The 19,377-nt window shown below is 42.5% G+C and overlaps 1 protein-coding gene across 1 annotated transcript; it reads right to left on the bottom strand.

The window, feature by feature from the left end:
- Positions 1-12,889: 12,889 nt before the first annotated feature.
- LOC309559112 (olfactory receptor 2L3-like) lies at positions 12,890-13,762 on the bottom strand (the record flags this gene model as incomplete). Its single annotated transcript, XM_082262251.1, has 1 exon — positions 12,890-13,762. The coding sequence occupies one exon, from the start codon at positions 13,760-13,762 to the stop codon at positions 12,890-12,892; it is 873 nt and encodes a 290-aa protein (XP_082118377.1).
- Between the last annotated feature and the right edge of the window lie 5,615 nt (positions 13,763-19,377).

Genomic DNA, 19,377 nt, shown 5'->3' with positions numbered 1-19,377 from the left:
TACACCCTATGTGCCATCCCATACCTGCCCTGTACATCCTCTGTCTGTGCCATCCTATACCTGCCATGTACATCCTCTGTGTGCCAGCCTATACCTGCCATGTAAATCCTCTGTCTGTGCCATCCTTTACCTGCCATGTACATCCTCTGTATGCCATCATCTATGTGCCATCCTACATCTTTCCTGTACATCCTCTGTGTGTCATCCTCTGTGTGCCATCCTATATCTGTCCTGTACACCCTATGTGCCATCCCATACCTGCCCTGTACATCCTCTGTCTGTGCCATCCTATACCTGCCATGTACATCCTCTGTGTGCCATCCTAGACCTCCCATGTACATTCTGTGTCCATGTGCCCTCCTGTACCTGCCCTGTAAGTCATCTCACTGTGCCATCCTATATCTGTTATGTACATCCTCTGTATGCCATCCTATACCTGTCAAGTACATCCTCTGTGTTCCATCCTATACCTGTCATGTACATCCACTGTCTCTGTGCCATTCTATACCTGCCATGTTCTCTCTGTTATTCAGTAATCCATAGTGTTTTCCTACTGTAATTTCTTGTTTTTCAAACTCATGTTATATTGTCTAAACGTTGTGTTAATGTTTAAACACTGATTTTGTTGGAGGTAGCAATAAATATTGCCTTATCGATAATTTGCATTTTTATTCTAATGGGTGATTGTGTAGGCAGGGCCCCAGTGCACTGCATTGCCCGGGGGCCTATAAGGCTCTTAAGATGGCACTGATTAGTTCAGCTGGTTGCACTAAGGAATCAGGACACAAATGAATACGTTGCAAATACATTTAATAAGCAAGTGACATATTCCAATAGCAACACCAGTGGACAAAACAAGTAACCAAAATATAAATGTAACAGCAAACCCCAATAGTGACATAACAAACTAACTACACAAGGAGCAAACAAATAGCAAGACAGGACTGGAACAGGAGAGAAGGAAAGCGGGGAGCCAAGTACAGGAAGCAGGGTATAGGGAACAGAGCTCAGAATAAGGGTACAGGTTACAGGATACCGATATAGGTTCAGGATCAGGCTCAGACAGGGATACGGCTAGCAGAGAAGGGTGCAGGATCAGGCTCACACAGGGAAAAAGCTAGCAGAGAAGGGTTCAGGATCAGGCTCAGAAAGGGATATTGCTAGCAGAGAAGGGTTCAGGATCAGGGAACTGGAACAAGCTCAAACAGGGACAAGGCTAGCAAAGAAGGGTTCAGGATCAGGGTTCAGGAACAAGCTCAAACAGGGACAAGGCTAGCAAAGAAGGGTTTAGGATCAGGGTTCAGGAACAAGCTCAAACAGGGACAAGGATAGCAAAGAAGGGTTCAGGATCAGGGTTCAGGAACAAGCTCAAACAGGGACAAGGCTAGCAAAGAAATACTGAAGTACTGAATCTTTGTGAAGGGCAGGCTTATATTCCCCCAGCAGTTCTCCTCAGGTCCAGCCTAATTAAAGGTACAGTCCAGCTGCAGGGAGACACCTGCTGGTGGGCCCTGGAACTGCGCCCCCCAGTTACAGGAACAGCAGCGCCACCAGCAGGTGACCGACATAATAACACCAATACTGACAATTAGACATGTACAACTTCTATACAAGTGTGCCACTTTTTAGACACCTTTTTGATTTTGGAATTGGTGCATGTGGCTCTGTGCCACCTAATTGCTGGGGCTGCCCACAACGGCTTGTAGATTCCCGACTTAGTCAGGGGGAGAGAGCCTGCTTGAAGTCTAATAAATTGCCCATCAGCTGCAGCACTGATTTTTTTATTTTGACAGCAACAGCGTTTGCTCTCACCATATACGTAATCGATTATTGTAGCGCTGTAGGAGGTGATTTCACCACTGCAGTTAAAAAAAGAGAATACATTGCAAAGCATAGAGGATGGGGTAGACACATGGCAGATCTCCCCTATGCATCGCCATATATTTTTTAACACTTTTCTTACCAGAGATTTCTTCATCCACATTAATGGATGCGAATGGAGGAATCTGCTATGTTCTTTTTTTTCCTTCAGCTCACGGGCTGAAGGAAAAAAAGGAATATTGCATGTATGCCCATCATTAGAAGTGGGGGGATGCTGGGAGGTCTAATGGTGGGCATACTACACACTTTCTGGTATTTTTTTTTACAGTTAGCTGTCAGCTTTCCTGTATGAGCAATCCTAGCAGAGAGGGGACTCCCCCCGCCACCTTCCATAGTTTTCTCAGGCTCTCCTGTCCTGCTGGATAACCCGAGACTACAGCCGGTGGTTCTGTCATCTGACCATAGAGCTGATTGAAGACTAGAATGGCTCCAATTATCTCTATGGCCTAAGATACCGAAAGCTACAAGCATTTCATGACTTTGATTTCGCCAGGTATAAACAGTGCCATTTGGAAATTGGGAAAGCATCTTATCAGACCAATCTTGGTGTGGTTAGATGCTTTAAGGGGAGAGGAGAGATCTAGAGTCAAATAGACCCCAATTTTTTGAAAAGAGAGTATCTGTCACTACTTATTGCTATCATAGAGGGTATTTAAATTCCCTGTGATAACAATAAAAATGATAAAAAAATAAAATGAAAGTGGAGGTGTCAAAACAAAATAAAAAAGCAAAATAAATAAAAAAATTCAAGCACCCCTGTCCCCCCGCAAAGGTGAACGCAAGCATCGTTCTGGTTTCACTAGTAAACAGCAATTGCGCCATGCATGTGAGGTATCACCGTGAACATCAGATTGAGGGCAGTAATTCTTGCAGTAGACCTCCTTTGTAAATCTAAAGTAGTAGCCTGTAAAGGCTTTTAAATGCTTTTAAAATGTACGTAGTTTGTTGCCGCTGAACGGGCATGCGCAATTTTAAAGCAAGTCATGTTTGGTATCTATGTACTCCTCATAAGATCATTTGTTATATTTTATCAAACAATTGGGCAATATATAGTGTATTTGTTTAATACATTTTAAAAAAGTGTTTTTTTTCCCCCAAAAAATTACGTTTGGAAAATCTCTGCACAAATATCGTGTGACAAAAAAATTGCAACACCCACCATTTTGTTCTGTAGGGCCTCTGCTTTTAAAAAATATATCATATTTGGGGGTTCAATGTAATTTTCTAGTAAAAAAATAATAATTTTTTAATGTAAACAAAAGTGTCAGAAAAGGCTTGGTTTACAAGTCGTTAAAAGAGTGGGAGATGTGTGGCATAAGCTTTTAAGATTGGGCATAAAATGCCAGGACAGATCGAACACATCCCAAATGCCCCCTTTTTAGAAAGTAGACACCCCAAGCTATTTGCTATAATTTGCCACAAGTTTCGGGAAAATTACAATTTTTTTCCCACAAAGTTGTCACTAATTTAAATATTGCTCACACATGCCATGGGTATATGTGGAATTACACCCCAAAATACATTCTGCTGCTTCTCCTGAGTACAGGGATACCACATGTGTGAGACTTTTTGGGAGCCTAGCTGTGTACGGTACCCCGAAAACCAATCACTGCCTTCAGGTTTTCTAAAGGCATAAACTGCTTATTTTACTTCCTCACTACCTATCACAGTTTTGGAGGCCCTGAAATGTCAAGATAGATAATAACCCCATTTTGGAAAGTAGACACTCCAAGATATTTGCTGAGAGGCATGTTGAGTCCATGGAATATTTTATATTTTGCCACAAGTATTGGGAAAATGTCAAAAATGTTTTTTTTTTTTTTTTTTTTACACAAAGTTGTCACTTAAATGATATATTGCTCAAACATGCCATGGCTATATGTTAAATGACACCCGAAAAACATTCTGCTGCTATATAGAGGACCCCAAAAACCAATCACTACCTTCAGGCTTTCTAAGGGCGTAAATTGTTGATTTCACTCCTCACTACCTATCACAGTTTTGGAGGCCATGAAAAGATAGCACAAACCCCCCCCCCCCCCCAAATTACCCCTTTTCGGAAAGTAGAGGTCCCAAGGTGTGCCTCTCAGCAAATAGCTTAGGATGTCTACTTTAATAAAAGGGATCATTGGGGGGGGGGGGGGGTTGTGCTATCTTGGCATTTCTTGGCCTCCGAAACTGTGATAGGTAGTGAGGAGTGACATCAACAATTTATGCCTTTAGAAAGCCTGAAGGCAGTGATTGGTTTTCGGGGTCCTGTACGTGGCTAGACTGCCAAAAAGTTTCACACATGGGGTATCTCCGTACTCAGGAGAAGCAACAGAATGTATTTTTGTGTGTCATTTTTCAGACACCTGTGACAAAAAAAATTTAATATTTATGAGCTCAACGTGCCTCTCAGAATATTTTTTGGGGTGTCTACTTTCCAAAAGGGGGTAATTTGGGGGGGGGGGGGTTGTACTGCCCTGCTATTTTAGTTTTGTTTATATCACGAAAAATAAAAACTACAGAGGTGATCAATTACCACCAAAAGAAAGCTCTATTTGTGTGAAAAAAAGGACGTGTATTTCTGCCATAATACTTTCCCAAGCACAGAGGGTGTCACCATCACAATTAATGCCTGCACAAGATTGCACTTTGCACGTTTGCACTTTTCAAGAGTCTTCTTTTTAGATGGAAGATTGTTAGAAGATATAATAAGGACTGAGCATGAAAATTGAGTTTGGACTATTTTCATTTTTATTTTTTTGTGATAATAAAGTTGATTTGGAATTATTTATTTATATATTCACGGATCTGTCACCCTTGCACTGAACACTTTAAGAGTACAGCACTTCACTTCTATGTTTAACTACCTCCCACCCGGGCCATTGTAGATATACGGCCGGGCGGGAGTCTCGTCCTTCTGAATGGACGTTCCGGAACGTCCTTCAGAAGGAGAGAGATTGCGCCGCCACGGGCACGCGCAGCGGTGCGATCTCGATGTGCCTGTGTCCCTCGGACACAGAGCAACATCATTCGGCAGGAGGGCCCTGTGATTGGCCCTCCTGATTACATGACGGCTGTGTGCAATCACAGCTGTCATGTAATGTAAATAGAGCCGTTGTAACGGCTTCGATCTCTTCTCCTCCTGACAGCCCCCCAGTGCCCTCCCTATCAGTGTTGCCCACCAATGCCATCTATCAGTGCTGCCCACCAGTGCCGTTATTGCCATCTATCAGTGCCGCCCACCAGTGCCCATTACTGCCCACCAGTGCCGCCTATCAGTGCCCCCCATCAGTGCCGATCAGTGCCCCCCATCAGTGCCGATCAGTGCCGATCAGTGCCGCCCAACAGTGCCACCTATCAGTGCCCATCAGTGCCGCCAATCAGTGCCCATCAGTGCTGCCTATCAGTGCCCATCAGTGCTGCCTATCAGTGCCCATCAGCGCTGCCTATCAGTGCCCACCAATGCTGCATATCAGTGCTATCTATCAGTGCCACATATCAGTGCCCATCAGTGCTGCATATCAGTGCTACCTATCAGTGCCCATCAGTGCTGCATATCAGTGCCACCCCATCAGTGCCACCCCATCAGTGCCACCCCATCAGTGTCTCCTCATCAGTGCCTGTCAGTGCGGCATCATCAGTGCTCATCAGTGCAGGAAAAAACGTATCTATTCACAAAATTTTATAACCTAAACAAAAAAACTTTTTTTTTTTTTCAAACTTTTCAGTCTTTTTTTATTTGTGCACCAAAAAAGAAAAAACCTGGCGGTGATCAAATACCACCAAAAGAAAGCTCTATTTGTGGGGAAAAAATGACACAAATTTGGTTTAGGTACAGTGTTGCATGACCGCGCAATTGTCATTCAAATTGCAACAGTGCTAAAAGCTGAAAATTGGTCTGGGAAGGAAGGGGGTTTAAGTGCCCAGTATTGAGGTAGTTAAACTGTATGAGAGCTGATTAAGTATTTATATATACAGTATTGTTGATCAGATCGCTGAGATTTACAGTAGGATTATAATCATTTTTCTACGATATTTAGCCACGCACTTTTATTTGCACAGCACACTTTATTAGATATTGTTTGCAGGCACATCATACCTTGAAATATGCACTGTTGATCGCATGATTCTGCGATTATCTTGGCAAACATTTATAAGCTTATTGGTTTGAAGCAGCTGCTGTTCCAACAAGGTCTCATAAGTTTATATCTGGCGCGGGTGTAATTTACATTTATTAATTTTTCAAATTGACTTTTTATGGAATTGACCTCAGGGGGTAAAGTATGTTTGTTATACTCACTGTGTAACCTAAGAGGTTAATCCTTCGCATTGTTTAAAAAGGCTGTTTGATCCTGTCTTCTCTGATTCTCCCCTTCTTCCACTGACTCCAGAACAGGTTCTAATGAGACAGAGTAAATGGAGTCAGGCAGCACATGCTCAGTTTGGTGTGTATTGCTAGAGAGTTTTTTTTTTCTTGGGAGGGTGCATGTGATCAGCAGAGGTCCTATCAGCACTGTCCAGACAGAGGGTCAGGGGTCCTGGATCCTGATAGGACAGCTCAGTGCAGTATGAAAACTCCTCCTACAAGCTTTAAGCTGGAACTGATAGAAGTGATAAGACTGCTATATACTGCTGATTAGAAAAGGTATTTATTTATCAGTTTATATTTACTAAAATAATTGCATTTCCATGTTCTGTGTACTGTGGGAGACCAGATATAGTGACTGCAGGCTCTTGGTTTTAGTAGCACTTTAAGTAGAGCAGACCATCTATTTTCAGGAAATATCTGCTTAAAAAAAAAAAGGGCTGTGAGAAAACAATTGCAGCCAACAACAATTAGGAAACATGCCCTGTGGAAAAACAGAAACAGCCTGTTATCACTGTGGTACATGTAGAAAGGATCAGGCTGTAAAGAGGCTGCAGGATATCAGCAGCATTAGGATGCAAGAATGGATGAAATGGTTACCCCCCCCTTTTTTTTATGTATTTATTTTTTTTATCAAAAGCACAGCATTTGGCCAAGCACAGAACTGCCAGTTCCTATAAGCCCAACACGAATCTCTCCCAATGCACGTTATCAACAGCACTCCCGTTGCTTGCCCTATCAAAACTATATCTTAATGTCAATAAGAAAGGGGGTGCATTTAAGTGCCCACTTGCATGGGATTGTGGCCACCCTCAGTTTAATTTTAATATAGTATAGCCTTAGGCTTAGTGGCAGTTTTTGTACAGGTGGGCTATTACTGGGTTAATTTCCCCTCTGGTGCTGGGGCAGGTATCAACCAATGAGGTAACATGGAAGGATCTGGATTGCAGGTGCAAGGTGATAAAAGCAAGTGGCAGTCTGAAGTTCCTCCTTTTGCACCTGAAGAGCAAGAAGGAAAGTTCAGAAGGAAAGTTCTCTGCAGATTTAGCTGGTCAGCATGGAAGCTTTGCTGAAGCAGCTCATTGAAAAGGCAGAAGGAGCGGGCGGCGAGGACTGGCTGTGGCGATGTTTAAGCTTGCAGTTTACCAGCACAGGACAGCAGGAATCATAGGTGGCCGGGATCATGTCGGATGTTGGTGGTGGACCCCCCTCCCCCCCCAAGAGCCAGTACAGGCCGTGCGTAGGATGGAAGCAGAAGAAGTGAGCCCCCGGTCACTGAGGAGTCGGGCACCGGAGAGAAGGCAGCGTTATGTGGAAGATGGCGAGCGGGAGGCAGAGCGGCCAGACAGAGTGCAAGATGCTGGGAAGATGGGGGCACACATGCGCCGCCCCAAGAAGAAGATGAGAGCCGCCTCACAGTCTCCAGGAAGGAGAGGAAGAAATAAGGCTGACACTTTGCCGGCAGGTCCCAGGACTGGGAGAGGGTGTCTCCTTTCTCCTATACAGGTTGCTGCACTGCCTGTTAACCCCTTGCAGGAGGCATCACCGCTTACCCACCGGACACAAGGGACAGCTGCTGCTGGTGTGCTGCTGGAGGAGATGGCTGGACAAGAAGCTGTTTCACCTCCAGCAGCTGGTGAGTCTTGTCAACTAAAAAATCTGTCTGTGTTGATTGTTTCCTTATCTTCACTTGTTAACTCTTTGGCTCCTGGTATTGCTGTGGCTGCAAAAGATTTAACAGCACAGCAATCTCCTAGTGCTCCTGTTTTTTCTTCTGCTGTGTCTTCTCATGTCTCCTCTAAAGAACATTTTCAATTTACCTCAGAACAAGTGTCAAACAGTAATGTTTTCTCTTTGACCCATTTGACTCAGGCTGGTTTTAGCTTGCCAGAGGCGTACATGAAAGATGTCATGCCCTGTGAGATGTCGCCTCTGGGTTACCACCTGAACCTGTCGGTCAAGGAAAGAATTTGGAGGGACGATTTTGTGGATTTATTGTCACTTTTGCCAACGCACAGGGAATTCCTGAGAGGTGCGGGGGGTTGTTCCAACATTTGGACCATATATTGGAAGCTTACAATAGCTTTGGGGGGCTAGGCTGGTATTTTTAGGATGAATCCTTCAGACAGAAGTTGTCAGTACACCCGTCCTTGAAATGGGAAATAAAGGATGTCGGCCTTCGGCTGAATTAAATTGTTCCCCAGAAACAGGTATCCCCCTAAAAAATTACAGGTTAGCACTTTTAACATGGCCTACTGCAAAGGGTTTTGTTTTGCTTTCAATGAAAGCCAATGTAGGTGGAACGCATCTTGTAAGTACAAGCACGAGTGTTCATTTTGTGCAGGTCCGCATCCGTTGGCTAAGTGCTTTAAGAAGAATGCGGCGGTAGCAGTTCTCGCGCAGAAGGATATTTTTCCGAAAAGCCTACACGCCTGTGAGGCTGGAAAAAATGCGTCCGTGGCTGGACACATACCCAAACAGGGAGAAAGCAAATTTTCTCACTGAGGTTTTTGATAGGGGTTTTCCGCTACCTTCTTTTACAGGTTCTGGCTGTGTAGGGGTTAAAAATTTGAAATCGGTAGAGAATTTTCCGCAGGTGGCGCGGGATAAATTTTCAAAGAAATTGAGCAAGGTAGGATTGCGGGTCCATTGGAAACCCCGCCTTTTTCCAATTTTCGCATATTGCCTTTGGGAGTAGTGCCAAAAAAGGAGCCTAATGAGTTTAGGGTTATTCACCATTTATCCTATCCCAAAGGCGATTCGTTAAATGATGACATTGCTGAGGAGTTGTGCTCAGTCTCGTATGCGACTTTTGAGGCAATCGCTAGGATTAGAGTTTTTTGGCCTGGGGCTTTGTTAGCCAAGGCAGATATAAAGTCGGCTTTTAAGTTGCTGCCTATAGCACCAGAGGCTTTCAATTCGTTAGGTTTTCAGTTGGACGGTTTATTTATTTATTTATTTTTTTTTTATTTTTTTATTTTTTTGATAGATGTCTCCCCATGGGGTGTGCATTGTCTTGTTCATATTTTGAGGCGTTTTCAATTTTTTTTTTTTTTTTTTTTACACTGGGTAGTGTGTAGCAAGTCGGGTAGTGACGGAGTGGTGCATTACCTGGATGACTTTTTATTTGTCGGGCCTCCAGGTTTGGATGGGTGTTTGCGTCTATTGCAATCTTTTAGGGAAGTTGCAGACAAGTTTGGAGTTCCGTTGGCTGAGGAGAAAACGTGTTTGCCGACCATGGATATTGTTTTCCTGGGTATTCACATTGATATCGTCCGTTTAAATTTTTGGTTGCCTGTAGATAAGTTAGTTAGATTGAAAGCTTTGATTCAGATGTTCATGGTCAGAAGGAAGGTGTTGTTAAAGACCATGCAGTCATTGTTGGGCATGCTGGCTTTTGCGTGTAGGATTATGCCCATGGGGCACGTTTTTTCACGCCGTCTTTATTTGTCGACTTCAGGTTTGAAGTCGCCGTACTCGCACATTAGGCTGACTAGCTCGTTGAAGGAGGACTTGTTGGTGTGGGCCAATTTTTTTTTTTTTTTTTTTTTTTTTTTTTAGACACTTATAATGGGCAATCTTTTTTCCAGGCGGATTTTGTTTTTGCCCCGGACTTTCATTTATTTACGGATGCAGCAGTCTCAAAAGGTTTTGCGGCAATTTGGAAGACGCATTGGTGCTGTGGTGAATGGCCAGAGTTTTGGAAATGCAACAAACTAATGAAGAATGTGGTTTTGCTGGAGCTTTTTCCAATTCTGGTGGCTTTGGAGCTATGGGGTGTGTTATTCGCGAATAGGCGTATTTTGGTTGAGATGGACAATAAGGGAGTCCTTTTCGCAGTGAATTGTTTGTCTTCCAAGTCTATTTTTGTCATCAAAGTGCTTGGGCGAATTGTATTTTTGTGTTTGAAGTGTAACATCTGGCTGAAGGCGAAGTATACCCCGGGAGTGTTGAATAATTTAGCTGAGGCATTATCTTGGGTTTTAGATGGACCGTTCGAGAACTATTGCCGGAAGCCGACGAGGAAGGTGTCGAAATGTCCGGGCCATTTGTGGGAGATTGTCGGGATGTAGTGGCAAAGGCGATTGAAGGTTCGGTGGCTCCTAAAACTTGGGCGAGCTATTCTGCTCCCTGGAGAGACTGGTTATTATGTACGGAAGCGAGAGGTTTTGTTGACGGCCGTACGTCCGAAGGGATGGTGCTTTTGGCCTCCCGGATGCGGCAGCAGGTGTCTTATAGTCACTTAAGGAAGACGCTAGCGGGCATTTCATTATTTTGCCGCTTGAGGGGTTTCGGTCATGTACAAGCTATTTTGCTGTACAACAGGCATTGAAGGGTTACAGGGAGGCCGTTTTTGTGACTGATGACAGGAGACCTATTTCCATTGAGTTGCTAGTAGATATATGTGCTGTAACTTTTGAAGTGTGTAGCTCGGGTTATGAATCCATGCTGTTTAGGACAGCCTTTGCGCTGGCCTTCTTCGGGGCCTTACGCATTTCAGAGCTTGTACCTTTATCAAAAAGGGCTGGTGGTGGCATTTTGTATGAAAATGTAGTGTTGGGTAGGGATGGAGTTCATATTTGGATTAGCCGTTCAAAAACGGACACCCAAGGTAGGGGGGTGGGAATTACCCTGAAGGCTCAGACTGCTGGGAGGGTATGCCCTTGGGCGATGGTCTGGCAGTTTTTGGGTATAAGGCCTCAAGGGGGTTTGCAATTTTTGATCCATCGTGATCTTTCCCCTCTTACAAAGTATCAGTTTGATTTTGTGTTTCATAAGTGCTTAGAGTGGTTGGGTTTAAAAAATTTAGGTTTTCCTCCCATTCTTTTCGTATAGGGGCAGCCTCAGAGGAAGCGAGGAGGGGTATTTCGGAGGCTGCAATTAAAGATATGGGGAGGTGGAAATCCAACTCTTTTAAATCATATGTGAGACCTAACATGTTTGTTTAATTCCTTTAGGTGTCCAGCGCACAGTGTGGATTCTGGGCCATTCCTTCATTTTCTGCAGCTCAGCGTAATTATTCTACAAACTTGTCTCTTCTTCAGGAGTCCTTTAAATTATTTTTGGAAAGGCATTAGGGGCCTCCAGTGGCATCAGCTTTATTTTCCTTTAACTAGATTGCATCAGTCATGGCCCCCTCCATCCAGTTTACTTGTACATGCGGGTGGAAATGATTTGGGGAATGTAAAGACGTTGGAATTGTTATTCATGATCAAATGGGATTTGCATTTTTTCTCTCTTTCTTCTCCTAAAATGGTAATTGTGTTTTTCAGAGATGGTTCCTCGCCTTCCTTGCCTGTCCTCATCCCAGAGGAGAGTTATGGAAAAAATGAGGAAAAGGATAAATAGGGCCATGGAAAAATATATGCCGTTAATTCGGCGGCTTATCATATCGACACGTAGATCTGGAAGGCGGAATACAAGGGCTGTATCGGCAGGGCGGTGTTCACCTTTCTGATGTGGGTCTCGATATATTCAACCTAGGTCTGCAGTATGGTATTGAACAGGCCGCGGTGGTGGGGCTGGGCCGTTCTTGATGCTCAAGCCCGGCTGGTGGGGACATGTATTTTTGTTGGTTAAATCTTGTGATTACGGTTTGCTCGAGTTCTAAAAAACTGAGCAATTACAATTATGGTTTCATTAAGTGAGTTTTGGTTTTAAGTATTATTATTTGATCATTTTAAATGTTTGCTTTACTTATATTGAAACCAATAAAGTGTGCCGCGGCCATTTCTTTGCCAAATACTGTGGATCTGTTTGGTTTATTTCACTAGTTTAAGTTATAGCATAATTGGGCGAGGGTGTGGCCTACAATCCCATAAGAAAGGGGGTGCATTTAAGTGCCCACTTGCATGGGATTGTGGCCACCCTCAGTTTAATTTTAATATAGTATAGCCTTAGGCTTAGTGGCAGTTTTTGTACAGGTGGGCTATTACTGGGTTAATTTCCCCTCTGGTGCTGGGGCAGGTATCAACCAATGAGGTAACATGGAAGGATCTGGATTGCAGGTGCAAGGTGATAAAAGCAAGTGGCAGTCTGAAGTTCCTCCTTTTGCACCTGAAGAGCAAGAAGGAAAGTTCCCCGCCCCCCCTCCCTTTGTCGCGTGCACCTTTGTGTGGTTGGGTCACCCTAGTATTCTAGGGGGGACATGTATTTTTGTTGGTTAAATCTTGTGATTACGGTTTGCTCGAGTTCTAAAAAACTGAGCAATTACAATTATGGTTTCATTAAGTGAGTTTTGGTTTTAAGTATTATTATTTGATCATTTTAAATGTTTGCTTTACTTATATTGAAACCAATAAAGTGTGCCGCGGCCATTTCTTTGCCAAATACTGTGGATCTGTTTGGTTTATTTCACTAGTTTAAGTTATAGCATAATTGGGCGAGGGTGTGGCCTACAATCCCATATGGCTGCTGTGATTTACCCTTTTATAGTGAGGGGATGGTTTTATCCAAAAGATGGTTTTATCCCCTTACTGACTATTACAAGCCCACTGACCTAAGTTCAAAGACCAGAGAGTACATTATGGCTGCAATAAAATTGGTCTGGTGAATTCCCATATATGTTCTTTAAGTCCTTGAACCTCAGCAATGCAGAATTCGCTGTAAGCCCAGAGTAGGGGCTAATCCAAAATGCATCCTTACTTGTGAGTGCTACAACCCTAATTTCCACAAAGAACTCTTTAGTTCTTTGCTTCGTAGACTGTATATGAGAGGGTTCAACATGGGGACTACTGTGGTGTAGAACATGGTTAAGATTTGTTCAAGTAGGTCATAGCGGGCTGCTGTTGGGGTCAAATATACAGACATTATAGATCCATAGTAGATGGCCAGAACAATAAGGTGGGATGAACAGGTGGAGAAGGCTTTTCCTCGGCCATCCTTGGATTTAATGTGTTGAATAGCCCTGATAATTTTTACATAGGACATCAAGTTGCACATAACTGGGCAGAGCCCAAATACTAAACAGTCTGCATACATGACGATGTAAAAAATTTCAGTGCCACCACAGGAAATGTTGACGAGAGCTTTAGCATCACAGAAGATCTGGTGAATGGTAACAGAGGAACAGAAAATGACTTTTAAGACTGAAGTTGTAATAAAAGAGGAATTTAAACTCCCACCAATCCAGATGATTATTATTAGTAATATGCAGGTTTTCCTATTTAGTATACGATGATAATGTAATGGATGACAAATTGCGATATATCGGTCATATCCCATTATAAAAAGAATGGTGTCCTCAGCACTGGCCGCTAGTAACATAAAATACATTTGAATAAAGCATTGTGTAAATGGCATTGTGTTATTTCCAGATAGTAAGATGTAGAGGAGTTTTGGAATGATAACAGTTGTATAAGAAATATCAACAACAGACAAGTTCCAGAGAAATAGGTACATCGGGGTGTGCAAATGGAGGTTCAAACATATCACTGCAAAAATAATTATATTTACCAGCATTCCAAATAAATAGATGAAAAAAAAGTAGACAGTGCTAAAGATGAACAATTTGTGGTGAGTTTCCATGAAAAATGGCAAAATGTGCACATCTAGAGGAGATGTTGTGTTTTCCATAGCACATGGGCACATTTATACACATACTTCTGTATGTGAAAAAAAGATTTATTGTTTAGCATCATGTTTTTTTTATTGGTAAACGTACAGTACATGTTATATAACTAAAATACAAAAAATATCTTATTAGAGTCTAATATGCACCTGTACAATAAAGTAATATGTTTTATCTGGAAATTCCTGTTAAAAAAATAGTAATTAAAGAAAAGAAAATATATTTTCTACTGTTTTATCATTTTCCATATACATAAGTATAATCTTGAATTGTCATCTTTCATCAGTCAATGCGTGGGGTAAAACAAACAATGAAATAACTAATCTGGTGCTAGCAATGGTGCATAGAAAGTTAAATCTATACATTTCAACTTAAAAATATTACCCACTTCAATACCGGGCACTTTCACCACCTTCCTGCCCAGGCCAATTTTCAGCTTTCAGCTCTGTCGCACTTTGAATGACAATTGCGCGGTCACGCAATGCTGTACCAAAATTACATTTTTACCATTCTTTTCACACAAATAAAGCTTTTTTTTGGTGGTATTCAATCACCACTGTTTTGCTTTTTTTTTTCCTAAAAAAAAAAAAAGAAAATAAGACAGAAAATTTTGAAAAAAAAAAGTTTTTCTTTGTTTCTGTCAGTAAATTTTGTAAATAAGTAATTGTTTTCCTTCACTGATGTGCACTGATGAGGTGGAACTGAAGGGCAGTGATAAGGTGGCACTGATGAGGTGGCACTAATATGCTGCAATGATGGGCACTGCTGGGGGCACTGATATGTGGCACTTATGGGGGCTCATAGATGGCACTGATGGGCACTTATAGGCAGTACTGATGGGTGGCACTGATGGGCAGCACTGATGGGCACTGATGGGTGGCACTAATGAGCAGCACTGATGGGAAGCACAGATGAGCAGGCACTGAAGGGAACTGACTGGCATCACTAAAGGGCACTGATTGAGGTCATTGGTGGGCACTGATTGGGGTCACTGATGGGCATTGATTGGTGTCACTAATGGGCATTGATTGGTGTCGCTAATGCTGGTGTTTTTGCTTTACTGTAACCAGGGCACTGATGATCATTGACCTGATTACTTGTCCTGGACTCACCTTTGAGGAGGAGCCACTGATCGGCTCTCCTCACCACACACTCTGACAGTGTGAGGCGACGAGCGCCAATAAACAGCACTTTCGCATTTACATGTGACCGGCTGTGATTGGACACAGCCGATCACATGGGTAAAGAGCCACGTCATTGGCTCTTTACCAAGATCAGAGTCGCACCGTGTCCTAGGAACATAGCACAGCCATGATTGCCGGACTGTGTGCCCCCCCCCCCCTCCCCGGCATGTGAGAGCAGCTGTTTTGGGGCGCCGTCATATAATGTCCTCCCAGAACGAGAGCCGCACCGATCTTCTGTAATTTGACGGTGGGTGGCAAGTAGTTAAAGAAATGGATGCCCATCAGTGATAACAAGAGCTCATACACATTGTAGCAGAGTGTCCCAGAGAGAGCCAGGAAAAGTCCTGTTCGGGGTTTATACATCACCCAGGCATCTCTCCTATACCTTTAGGGATCTCTGAGCCATGATCCAGTTCGGATCTTCGTCCTCTTCACCAGGCCAATTTAATCTCACCTGAGACAGACAGCAGGGCTCTCTCTCGGCCTGGGAACACAGACAACATTTGTCTATGAGAGCAGAAGGTCAGTAAAACTACCTGTGTGTGTCTTTGGAAGCTGACAAGCTGTAGGCTTGCTCAGTCTGTGTTAGTTAGGGACTGCATTGTGTGTAGTAAGCGCCGGGACACGGCTAGGCTTTTGTTTATTATTATTATTACTGCTTGTTTTGTAAAAAGGCACTGTACAGCACCTGTATATAGACTTGTATATAACACCAATAAACACCGAACTGTTTGTCACTACCTCACTGGATTTGGTATCTGTGCCTGAAAAACTGCTTATCCCAGGGAACTTTGCACCTTCTACCTGTTCCCCAGCTTACAACATGTACAGTATGTCAATTGGTTAGGAGATGTGTAATTTTGAATACTAAAGAAAACACTGTGTATTATTAATATACACACATGCACAGGTATATACAGGGACTGCAATGCTTTGTTATTGACCCAAAATAATCATGCAGGTTAAAAGATCAGTGGCAAGCCAGAACTCCTGAACAGCATTCTTTATGATTGGACATTGGAAGAGTGTGGCAGCCAGGCAGCTAGTATTTTCAAAAGAATGTCAGCAATGGAATCCTAGGTATTTCTCTCTGTAGGTTTCTTTAAATGTGCCATTTATATAATTTACATCACACTAACATCAAGTAATAAGATTATTGACAGCAAATAGTTAAAGCAATTGTAAAGTCTCATTTTTTTTCCTATAAAAATAATAAACATGTTATACTTACCTCCACCGTTTCAGTCGATTTGCAAAGAGCAGCCCAGATCTTCCTCTTCTCGGGTCCCTCTTCTGTGATCCTGGCCCCTCCCTCCTGGTCAGTGCCCCCACAGCCAGCAGCTTGCTATGGCGGCACCCGGGCTGAGCCACAGCTCCCTGTGTTCATTCAGACATGGAGCCCTGACCCGGCCCCGCCCCCTCTCTCCCCTGATTGGCTAGCTCACTTTGATTGGAGCCAATGACACAGCTGCAGCGTCTCAGCCAATCAGGAAAGAGATTCTCAGATGGCTGAAACACTCGTGGACATCGCTGGACAGAGAGGGACTTCAGGTAAGTATTAGGGGGAGCTTTATCTTAATGCATAGAATGAATAAAGATAAAAAAACTTTCTGCCTTTACAACTCCTTTTAGTCGCTCAGTCAGGACTTTTTTTCTTAGTAAATAGATGCAGGAACTCCCCCCTTCTGAGTCACACTTGACTCCGCCCCTACCCACCTTTGAGCACTGTTCCTTGGTTCCACCCACTACCCACCTCCCAGTACCTCCCCTTTTAGAGAATACAGAACCAAGTATTATTTTCTGCTACTAAGTAATTTGCATGGAATTTGTTAATGATAACAAGAAGGATGGTAAAATAGAACCCATGCAGTTAGCAAAATAGAACCCACACTAGCAGCAGTAGACCACCCCAGCAACAATAGACCTACCCGCAGCAACAATGGACCCCCCGCAACAAATAACCTCCCCAGCAACAATAGACTCCCAGCAGCAACAACAGATCTCCCAGCAGCCAGCATCTATAGACCCTCCAGCAGCCATCAACAATAGACCTTCCCTCAACAGTAGATCCATCTCAGCAACAACTGACCCCCACCCAAAAATAAATCCCCACTAGAGATAATAGATCACCCAGCAGCCAGCATCAATAAACCCCCCATCACACCCCAGCACTCCCTGTTATTACATATATTCAGTGCTGGAGGTGCCGGAACTGCGTTCCCCCACATTCCCGCTGCAAAAAAGCCCTGCTCTCAGTAGTAAAGAATATTACCCTCAACAATAAATGTGCTACCTTTTGGACTTAAATATAGAATTAAAAACATAATGTTAAATCTGTTTCATAAAAGAAAACTGTGGATCCTGCCAGAGATCACTTGAGTTCCCAACTGCCTGTATTGAGTTGACAATGCTGTATAAAAATCTCAAATATTGCCCTGTCTTCTGTGGGCTACAGAACCCTGGCCCTCCATAGATTCAGTGCAGTACCTGAGCGTTATCACCCTTGCATGGGAAGTGTTACTGGCAAGATCACCAGGTGAAAATAAAGAAAAAATAATCTTGTAAAATGAAAACCAATACACATAAAAGGACTGGTGGGCTGCAACATTTTTGTTCTGTGGTTTAGCTACTCTTAAAATTGCTTGTGAAGTCCTAAACTAAATATTGAACAACATGCACAATAGATAGTGTGAAAAAAGTATTAAAAAAAAAAAAAAAAAAAGTTAGAAGCGAAACATTTTCAAAATATTCTTTACATTCATACTGTGAATTAATCTTCATTGTAATCATGTATTCAATGCTAAATACTGAACAAAAAAAAAAAAGAACTGTGAAGAAAAACAGTGCTCCACATAAACTTAAATGAATGTAATGTTCCACCCATAACTAATAAATCAGAATGCAGCTATTCAATGAAATATAAATACACAGAACAATGCTTTCCTATTAATGTTGTGGTGAACAGTACTATAAAAAAAAAAAAAAAAAAAACATGAAAACACATAAACACATATAAGATTTTTCTTATGTACTATGCTCTTGGAACAAATGGAAATATTGCTGTTATGGAAAGAGAAAAGTGTTTTTCCATTACCTGCCCAAGAATAAATTCAATTGTAGGCTTCAGCTATTATATGACTGTTCAAAAATCAAATAAAAAAAGTGAAAATAAACACAAGGCTCCACCCAAAATAAAAATGAATAAAAAAGTAATATTCCACCAAAAACTGATAAATGCTAAAGTATACCTAAATACACTGTGCATTGGATTGCTAATCACAATTTGCTGTAAAACAAAAAACACCATCAAAACACTAGTAAGGAAAAACTTAACAACTTAACAAATGCAAATGTATACTGTGAAACCTAAGGGAAAAAATCTCTGATCTTTTTATTGTCGGTTATATTTGGATTTGTTCGGAGTATAGTGCATACGATTTTTCGTAAAAACGTGTTTTTACGTTGTTATAGCTCTGCTCACCACACCAATATTATGGGTGCATTGCACAATGTTGAGCTGTAAATCATCTGCATGCATATCAAGATCTCTACAACAAGCCTAGTAGATTTTTGAATGTATGGTCAGGTGAAAATTCTTAGTACATTTGATGACCTGAAAAAAATGTCATTGAAAAATATTTCAAGATTATGGTTTTGGAATGAATGGACTTTCCTATATGAAAGCCACATACACTTAAAAATATATTCATTAGAGAAAAACATGAAATCCTTTTTCTTAAAATTTCCTCATCAATGCAGTCAAAAATGAATGACAATTTGAAAATCAAACAAGTGTTCTTAAAACGAAGGATTTCAAAAGAGATTCTACAAGTGCATGGCCAGCTTAACCACTTCCCGCTCGGCCTATAGCAAAATGACGGCGGGGCGGTGGTTTAATTATTCTGACTGGACATCTTATGAAAAGTACAAGCTGCTCGTGCACGCCCCTAGTGGTGCGCGGTGATCGCTAGTGTGGTGTGTTGCTCAGACACACTACATCTCTGATCACAGTAGGAAGCCTATGACATAAGCTCTTTACTATGTGATTAGCTGTGTCCAATCACAGCTTACCACAGAGTAAACAGGTTATCAGCATTCCTCTACTCACGCTGGGTGCCCACCAGTGCTAGTGCCCAACAGTGATGCCCATCAGTGCCCACCAGTAATGCCAATTAGGGCCCATCAGTGCTGCCTTTCAGTGCCCATCAGTGATGCCTGTCAGTGCCTCTTTATCAGTGTTGCCTATCAGTGCCATATATCAGTTCCCATCATTGCTGCTTTTCAGTGCCCATAAAAGCTGCCATCAGTGCCGCCTATTAGTGTTGCATATCAGTGTCACCTATCAGTGCCCATCATTGCTGATTTTCAGTGCCCATAAAAGCTGCCAT

The sequence above is a fragment of the Pelophylax lessonae genome, assembly GCF_965119305.1.
Source record: "Pelophylax lessonae genome assembly, chromosome: 6".
Classification (NCBI taxonomy): Eukaryota; Metazoa; Chordata; class Amphibia; order Anura; family Ranidae; genus Pelophylax; species Pelophylax lessonae.
This window is presented reverse-complemented; position numbering and strand designations above follow the sequence as displayed.